This window comes from Leptidea sinapis, chromosome 21, assembly GCF_905404315.1.
Source record: "Leptidea sinapis chromosome 21, ilLepSina1.1, whole genome shotgun sequence".
Classification (NCBI taxonomy): Eukaryota; Metazoa; Arthropoda; class Insecta; order Lepidoptera; family Pieridae; genus Leptidea; species Leptidea sinapis.
In genome coordinates this window covers 8,670,864-8,680,746 of record NC_066285.1, presented here as the reverse complement: position 1 = coordinate 8,680,746, position 9,883 = coordinate 8,670,864, and the positions used below count along the sequence as shown (strand labels likewise).

At 33.6% G+C, this 9,883-nt stretch overlaps 1 protein-coding gene across 1 annotated transcript; it reads right to left on the bottom strand.

Moving 5' to 3' along the window:
* Nucleotides 1-307: 307 nt before the first annotated feature.
* Nucleotides 308-1,832, bottom strand: LOC126970699 (achaete-scute complex protein T3-like). The gene is made up of 2 exons (XM_050816792.1): nt 983-1,832; nt 308-605 (listed from the first exon to the last, which is right to left on the bottom strand). The coding sequence occupies exon 1, from the start codon at nt 1,701-1,703 to the stop codon at nt 990-992; it is 714 nt and encodes a 237-aa protein (XP_050672749.1). The 5' UTR covers nt 1,704-1,832; the 3' UTR covers nt 308-605; nt 983-989.
* Nucleotides 1,833-9,883: the final 8,051 nt, after the last annotated feature.

Below are 9,883 nucleotides of genomic sequence, written 5' to 3'. Positions count from 1 at the left end.
TCCTGTGCAAAGGAGCCTCTCACTGGTAAATTATTATTAGTAGAAGTAATTTGCACCTGTTCCTTAACCCAGCCAGTATCCGAATTCCTTTGGTGTTACTCGTAGATATATATAAAATAAATCGATATTTATTCAATTAAAATCTTATAATTTCGTTAAAATTAATGAAATAATTTATACATTTCATATGTGCAAAGAAAGGTTAAAGAATAAAATATGATTCAATTTAGAAAATCACTGACTTAAAATAAGAGTTATGATTTATTAATATAAAAGTTACAAAATATAAAATATAGAATGACAAGGATAAAGGAAATAGTTTTATTTTTACTTCAATAAATAATTTATTGTCCTCTTAAAACTAATATTTACATAAATTGGCTTCATAAAATAATTTACGAGCCTCTAGCGCGGTGCTACACTCAGGTAAAACATTTGGATAACGTTCACAACATTTCCATCGCCCTATACTATGATATAATACTATTTACATATATTTAGGTAAGGCACTATCGGTTGACTAGATATTTATAGAGTCTTTTCGTATTCACTATAAAGGTTTGATTTATAATTCATCGGAGGGGTTCAGTCCAAATTATGTTTACCTGTGAACAAAGAAATAAACATATTATTAATGATTTGAAAAAAATTGGTTACGTAAATATAGTGTGTTGGTTAATACAATTGCTTATAATTAAAATTGTAACTAAAGATTAAATGTTGGAATCTTGAAAAGATTAAATAATATCTTCAATAAATATTTTCGAATAAGAATTTAAATATTTGTAACTAAATCATTTGTTTGTTCTTAGAATTACGTTTATTTATTATTCAAACAAAACAAATCTTATAATATATATTTACAATACTATGACTACATAAAATTAAAACTATCATTACGTGGAAGCGTACCAAGAATACTTAGAACTTATAGTACAAGATGAAGTTATGGAAAACGTTTGTGATTAAAAATATAACTTACGTTATAACTATTTTTGCTGCCACCAGGATATAACATCGAGGAGTTCATCTTCATCCATCGGACCAAGGTGCGGTTGAGTTGCAACTTCAAATCTGTCAACAGCTGAATACGCTGACGAAACTCCTGAAGAGCATTCTGAAGGTGCAGGGGAATCAGGCTTCTCTGAACACGGTGATCCGTTGCCATAGAAAAAACTATCATCCATATCCGATAAGGAAGTCATTGCGTGTGAATTACCATTAGGAATATTTTCCCTATTCTCTTGATCACGGGTGATTCCTAAAGCAGCATCACTTTCATCTAACAGTTGCTGGAGATATCTAATGTATTCAACGACCATTCTTAATGTGTCTACTTTGCTGAGTTTTTTACCGGAGCCTCGTCTAGCGCCACCTGACAGAGCGGCTACTACAGACGCGGGCAAGTGTCGTCGTAAGGCATTGAATCCGTCATTGACTTGTTTGACACGATTACGCTCCCGAGCATTTCTTCTCGCGATCGAGGCAGCCTGCGGTCCAGTGTACGGATTCGTTTTAAAATGCACTTTCTTCCTGTACTGCAAGTTCGGAGGCGTGTCGTGGGTGACGTAGTTTTTCTCCGGCGCCGGAGCGATCGGGACAACTCTCTTGTCCATCGTTTTGGTCACAGTTGCAGTCGGGTAACCGGACGAAACGACTACGTAGTTGTTCTGCCCTTGAAGCAGCTGTATTTCTTGCAACATATTACGTGTTTACTAGCGATCGGATCGCGCACGTCCGGTCGGCGCGACGGTTAAAAGAGCACTAGTCGACACGATCGAAAGGCTTCGTAGGAGCTTTGGTAGCGGTCTCGAGCGGCGGGCAGTGGCTACGAAGCTCCACGGACAAGTGATCCCGGGGCGCGCGCGCACGCGTTTTATCACCTGCGCCAGCTGCAAAAAATATAAATTTTAAAATTCTCTTCCCCTATTATTTTCTTCATCCCTTCCCTTTACGTACGAGACCGTACCTGGTCAGGGATAGGGGAGCGAGCCGTCGCGCTTAGGGAAAGGTTAACGCGTGCCCGGTTTTTAATGATGACCACTGTACTATAAAACAATTTTTTATCATTATTTTAACCTTACCGACGAGGTTGTCTATTTTGGTTTATAGCTATTATGTATAAATCAGTACACACAATATATAATTCGAAACTAAAAATAAACATTAATTGATAAAATAGTTTGCAGTAATTTATAAATGATAAACTTTTCTACATAAAGATTATTAAGGAAAGTTTAATACTAGCCAACTTTAAAAAAGTTTAAAAGGCTTTTTACAAGACTTCTGCATATTTAAATGGAATGGCTTTTAAGGGATTAAATCAAGATTTTGTCTTCCATGAAAGCGCTCCTCGACCGTGCGGAGTGGCCAAAACGTTTAAATAAATTAAAAGAATAAGAAAGAATGGCAATTAAATCGTTATCGATTAAACAAATAAAGCAGTCGTAAACAAATGTTTATGGCCTTTTTATTTGGGTATAAAATAAATTTTATTTATATAAGTACGGTATAAGATATGTACTTTCGAAACTTGCACATATTTTAGATTCTATGTGAATACAATATTTGATACTAGCTTGTTCGCTGAGTATATTCAACTTGTCGAACGGGTTACGGGTTCGATAGTCGCTCGGTTCTATGAAAATCTTGAGAATATTAAGTTTAATAAAACACTTTTGAAGGATTCAGACGCGTGTAATTGTAACTTTATTTTTACATTAGAGACCCCCTGAAAACGCAATCTGGAAAGGTCTTGAAACGTCGCGTTAACTAAAATAAAAATAAAATTGTAACTTTTACGTAAAACAGTGTTACAATTACATCCTACCATTAAAAATTTTTTTTATTTAAATGTTTTTAATTATATTTTATTATAATCTATTTATATAATATATAAAGGAGAATGTATATTTGTATGTTCCCTAATAACTCCTAAACTATTCGACCGATCTCAATGAAATCTTTTGTAATGGATTCCTTGAAGCTCAAGGAAGGTTTACATATATAATTTATATAGCAAATCAACGTTCGCCAGGTCAGCTAGTATAATAAAATCAAAGAAAATTATATTAAGTTATTTAATTTCGATAGGATAAATAACCTCTTGCAAATAGTTTGATGTAATTAACGTCACCAATTCAAGGATTTCAACATGAATTAATTTATTTTAAGTCAGACATCTTGGGGACCAATTGTTAGTGGGTGATTACTTCCACCATTATCATTGATCATGCCATGCCAATCTAGTATAATATGATACTGCGAACATTGACAAATTATCTAGCCCCAGTTTAGGCATAGTCTGTACTATGGGTACAACACAACAATATATTTAATACTATATCCTTACTTAAACATACATAAATACCTATAAATGTTTGCAACTACCGGGATTCGAACCCGGGACCACTAGCTTAGTAGACAGGGTCACTAACCACTGGGCTATATGGGCGTTGTAAGATATCGTGATTTAAAAATAAAAATGTTACCTTTTTTAACAATTATTTTGAATTTTGTAATACATTTGTTATAAACATTTCCTGGATTCTTGTTGTAAAAAAAAAGGATATACATCGCCTCACAAGAGACTTTTAACTCGACTTAATCGAGTAGTAGGCATTGTATGTTTATGTTTGTTCCTGGTGTTAACATTATGGTTATGACAGTTTCTAGCAAATTCACATAAGTGCCTATGTATATACATAACGTTATCAACAATATAATCAATCAATCCCTGATCTAGCGGTATCCCTCTAAAGGGCTTTTTAAGAAGCAAATGGATAATATCACGCAACAATCTTTCGAATTTCAGCAGTATTGAGATAAATCAATCGTTTTAAGCCGTTTATCGTTTTTGATGCATCTCAATATGGGAACGATTTAAAATATTTCTTAATAAAATTTCATAGGATCGAGGACGTAGTCTTGCGATGTTTATCTTAAACTTTTTTTATCTTAAACCGCTTTTAATTGATGGAATCGTTTTAAATTAATTTCTGTTTATTTCTGAATTTTAACTGCAATTATAAAAAAATAATTTGGAATTGATAAATAATATAATGTAATAATTTTAATGAATTCACAATTAAAAGGATTTGTTAACAACATTGAAAAGGCTCAGAGTAACAATTTCAGTTTCATTAAAAACTATATGCATACACAATTTAGTACAATGTTTTTTTTTAAACAGTACGGACAAACAAAAGTCAACCAACCGAATAAATTAACTTCTAACACTCTTAAATATTATTTTAATAAAAATTAATTAAAAAAAAATGAAACATAGATTTTTTTATTATTGCACTCTCACAAATATTTAATAAAATGTTTATTTACTATGCCAGAGTCATAATGTGTCTGTAAATTTTATGTGTCATAGCTGCTGAAGTAACCTTGTTAATTTTTTTAATTATGAATAATTAAAGAAATTCAAAGATGTACTTTAATTCAGATTGATATAGAAGTCATTACATCAAAAACGATTGAATTGCGACTAGTTTTAATTATATTAGCTGATTGTCGGCCCTTTAATGTTCACTTAGCTTAATTTTATGATTCTGAACCGAGCTTTTATAGTATTGCGTTACATATTATTTTATTGATCACAACCTTGTGTTAAATATTAAGTAATATTTTTGCTATGAAATATTAAAAAAAAAGACTTCCTTTGACTTAATGTACTTATTTTTAATAGGTTTTTTTTTTCGAGAGGACGAAAATACATTTCCGTATTGAAGACCCCGAAACGGGGCCCATATGTCGGGCTCGGGTGTAAACACCCCATACTGACTAAAAACCTCCTCTGTGCTGATAGCCCTAAAGGCTTTTACAGCAAAGCCGGGTGGGGGCCTTGGAGGCCGATAGGAGCAAACGAGTACTATGCTCACCTGAGTATATGAAGCAACCGCCCATGGTATCCGCAAAACTAATGGTCAATAGATGCGGTGCTGTTCTTTAAGGTGGAATAAGGCTCTTTTTTGAAGTTCCCTAAGTATATCGGTTTGGGTAAAAAGTAGTCGGTAATTGATTCCAGAAGTGTTGTGCCGGATGCTTATGCGGATGGTATTCAGTATTTTGACATAAATGTGGTAGAGTTTGGCTGCTGATAACCCGAACAAATTCTCTGAGCACTCCCCGAATTCCACCATCGCACGACGCGCCACAAATTAGGATATCATCCCCACTATCTGGATGTGTGGCGGTCCTCCACAGTGCGGTTTTCAAGGAGCTTTCGTCTACGTAATACAAAGCTGGGGAATGAGCTTCCTTGTGCGGTGTTTCCTTGTCCGGGACGATACGACATGGGTACCTTCAAAAAAAGCGCGTACACCTTCCTTAAAGTCCGGCAATGCTCTTGTGATTCCTCTTGTGTTGCAAGAGAATGTGGGCAGCGGTGATCACTTAACACCAGGTGACCCCCTACGCTCATTTGTCCCCTTTCCCCCCCCGTCCCCCCCCAAAAATATATGTTTGCGAACGTCTATGTAAGAAAATAATAAATTTTAAATTTATACTTCTTCTCTATAAACGACATCAACGCATTCATCACTTTAATTATTTCATTGGATTGTGGATAATTTGCCCAGATAATAGATATAGGGGCGAAGGTTGGTGCTTTTTATGCACAAGTCTGCAGAACTAGCAGACCTGTTATAATTAAAAATATTTACACATAAATGAAGCATCTATTTCGGGATCTTTAAGATTGATGCTGTTGAGATGTCACTCTTTCGAAACCACAACCCGAGAGTTGGATAAACATGCAAAGGTTCACGAATCGCGCGGCATGCAGAAGGTTGGCTTAGTTGGAAGAGCACTGGGACGTATATATATATTCTAAAACAAAGTCCTCCGCTGTGTCTGTTTGTATGTCTGTTCGCGATAAACTTAAAACTATTGTACTGATTTTCATGTTGTTTTCACCAACGGATAGCGTTGTTCTCGAGAAAGGTTTAAGTATATAATTTGTTAAGTTTTATATTATGTTTTATATTTGTTGAAGGGGTTTGGAAAGAAATAAGCCGTCTGGGAGCTTTCAACGAAAATACTATCTAAACCTTTTGAGATATAACAAAATAATGTATGGTGGAATTGTGTATCTTATATAGGTATACAGAAAAGTCCCCGATGGCATATGTTTAATTCTTAAGTATAATGTACTATTTCCATTTTAATACTTAAAAAAATGGGCAATAATAAATCTGTCATGTAAAGGCAAAAAAAGTAATCTTTATCATTTTATTACTACATATAATAAAATTATTCAGAAATACGTCATGTTTTATTTTTAACTCAATAACTTTAATTAAACATTTTCGATGGCTTTAGACTATATTATTCACGAATACTTCCATATTTTTTTTCTATCGACAGAACAGCTTCTGTCGGGTCAGATAATGTATAATAAAATAATTCAATATTATATAGGCTTAACTTTCATAATAAACTATTAATATATATAAAGTGTTAGTTTCAAAATAAACCAGATTTTACCAGTGGGAGGCTCCTTTGCACATTAAGCAGGTTGTATTATGGGTAACACAGCGGCACCTATTTCTATCGTGAAGCAGTAATGTGTAAACATTTGTGTAAACGTGTTTCGGTCTGAAGTGTGCCGTAGCTAGTGAAATTACTAGACAACTGAGACTAAATATCTTATGTCCCAAGGTAACGAGCGCAATTGTAGTGCCATTCAGAATTTTTAGGTTTATTCAAGTATCCTGAGCGGCACTGAATTGTAATGGGTAGAGCGTATCAATTGCCATCATCTGAACGTCCTGCTCGTCTCGTCCCTTAATTTCATAAACAAAAAAAAAAGTAAACACCATACAATTTGATAACATCTATTTCCAACATATGTATAAATAAAAGTGGCAATTGTAATAATTATGTTGCGACATTCCCACATATTCGTAGCAATTAGGCGCAAATAAAACAATTACATTAAACGAATTGCGAGATGGACGGGAGTCGGGACTCCGGGATGATTATGGGAACTGTATCATCTGTGTTATGCTTCACTGGTGTGGGAGAACGAATAGACAATGTTTACACGATCATTATGCACGAAAAGGATTTGCTATTGTTCATATACTAGCTAGCTCTCGTGACTTTGCTCGTGTAGATTCCGGAGAATTTTTAATGTAATAACTTATAATTTTTTTTTGAAGTGAAACTTCTTTAGAATCGTTGTGATTTCAAACCGGATGCAACGGAAAAAACGACAGGTAAGTGACACAAATACAAAAATATGTAGGATGAAACCGGCAAAGAATGAGACAGAAATATGCATACTATTGTAGTGAAAACTTCTTTATCATCGTTGTGATTTGAATGTCAATGAAACGAAAAAGCGACAGTAAAAAGAGCAGTCAGGTGTCAGAGAGTCAGTAGGAAGCATAATACAATGTTTTGGTACCAGGCGATCATAGTTAAAGAAGAGATTGTCTTGATTATGGCGCGAGTATACCTTAATATATTCTGACTCCAAGCGCACAACGTATTACTACAGAGACACCAGGAAAACATATTATTATATATGTCTTTCATAGCGGTTGAAATCATGTGTCATCCTAGCGACACGTACTAGGAATTCATATGCAGTTTAGAGGTTCATGCACCATGCAGGTTTCACTTCTGTCAGAACATAATGGGAACATAATAATATAGTTATTATAATATTGCCCCACTTGCATGCAATCCAGCCTTAACTTAGACTAATAAGTAATTCTACTTGAACTTAAACTGCTAGATAGATTAAACTAAGAATGTGTCCATTAACATATTTCTTAATGTCTCTATTAAGGGGAGTCACTTTGTTCATGTGCCTTTTATAATATCACAATTTTTGTATTGTATAATACTAATTCAATTGCACTACACTAACTCAAAAGGTTTTGTTCGTCTTATTCTTCTTACTATATCAGTGTTGTCAAGGAGCTCGACAGTCACGTGATGGTGAAGTCTATGTTGATGAGCTTCAGCATATTTAGGATTTTTGGAGTTCGCTGTTTCGAATGTACCAAGGTGCGTTCACAATTTCCCTCAATACTTTATTCTGGAAGCGTTGTATGATTTGAATATTTGTTTGTTTGGTGTAGCCCCACAGCTGGATCCCATAAGTCCATACAGGCTTCTACTACCTAGAAGCCAGTACATGTTTTAAAAACGAAATTGTAATTGTTCTCTTTTTTTCTTGACGTGTGCCTCCCAGCGGAGATTTGCATCAAGAGTCATGCCCTAATATTTAGCTGTATTTTCGTATGGTACTATTTTCTTATTAATATAAGCTGGCTCGTAATCTGGTTTCTTATTACTAAAGTTTGCATGAAAAGATTGAACATTAATTGAACTTGAAGTGAAAACTTCTACAGCCAGCGCTGAGCCTTTTATTTTGTAGTTATAAATTAGGCAGAGATACCATGCTAGGTTATGTATATCTCGTTCGGGTATAGTCGGATTGAGAGATTAATGCACAGTTGTAATAATATTTATTATAAATGTTGTCGCTTATTTAATATACCTTTACTATATAAGGGTGGCAAACAAACCAGTTCACCTGATTTCATAACATAATATGCATACCCAATCGTCCACTTCTACAAAAATTGTCAATAGTATCAAATAGTAATGTTTTAATAATAATTTGCTAAAACATATGTAATGCTTTGATTTTTCTCTTTACTTACTTTACTTGATCTCGATTTGCACCTATAATTGGGGTGTCACCTAGATAAATATATCTGTGTTAGTTATGAAGGAATTGTATTGGTGCTCACCGTGTTGGACCAATAAATAAATAAACACGCGGCTCTTAAATATTATATTATAGATATTAGCTATGTATCTATAGAGTCGTAATAAACATAAAACATAAAATAAATAAGCTATATTTAATTAGATAAACTCTAGTGGTTAACTTCTACAAGTACCCACATTTAACGCCAAACTCGTTATTATAAATAAAATGTCCAGTCTATGTATTATATTATCATCCATCGCAGATCTATAATCACTTCCACTTTAACGCGAACATTTATTTTTATGTTTCTGTGTGAATTGCACTAATGGCATGCTTTCTGAGCTAGCCAGTTAGTTCGGACTCAGTCCAGTGTGCAATCATCTTTACAATAAAATTTTGTGATGCAAACAGCTAAAATACTACAATTTAACAATATTTTGAGTTATTATGAATGTAAGTTACAATCTTATACATAATATTATAAGAAAATCGTAAAGGTTCCGTATTTGAACAATAAAAATTAAAAAAAAATATATAGAAGATATAAGATGGAAGTGAAAACTTAGAACTCTTAGTATCAAAATTTGAAATTTCATCATATTGTTCAAAAACAATTAAATTATTGATTTAAATTAATTTTTACATAATGCACAGTATAATATAGATATTGAACTTTTCACTAAATCCATTCAATTTCACTTATAAGATATACACAGCACTAATGTTGCACAATACGTCAGCTGCATAGCTACAGATATACTGCTGTAAGAATTTAGATGATACAAATTTACGAGATTGCACCCATCCAAAAAGTGTTCAAGTATATGTTTTTTTTTTATTATTTGACGCAAACCCATAGGATTTTCCCCTACCCAAAAATGCCCAATACGGCAACAGAACTTATCACTTAAAAAAAGCTTTTCATTTGCGTTTCACTTATGTCTGAAGTCTGTTTTTCAAGTTAAATATGTTTTTGGGATGATGTTGCATACTTCATAGCTATGTAACGCTAAATATTTGGATTTCTTCTTCAAAGTGCTCTAATCTGCGATAACTTTAGAAAGACTTCATTCAAGCTTCTATTTAATAATTTAACGGCCTTACAAATAAACCTGATATAAAGTTTTACTGATGAGTATA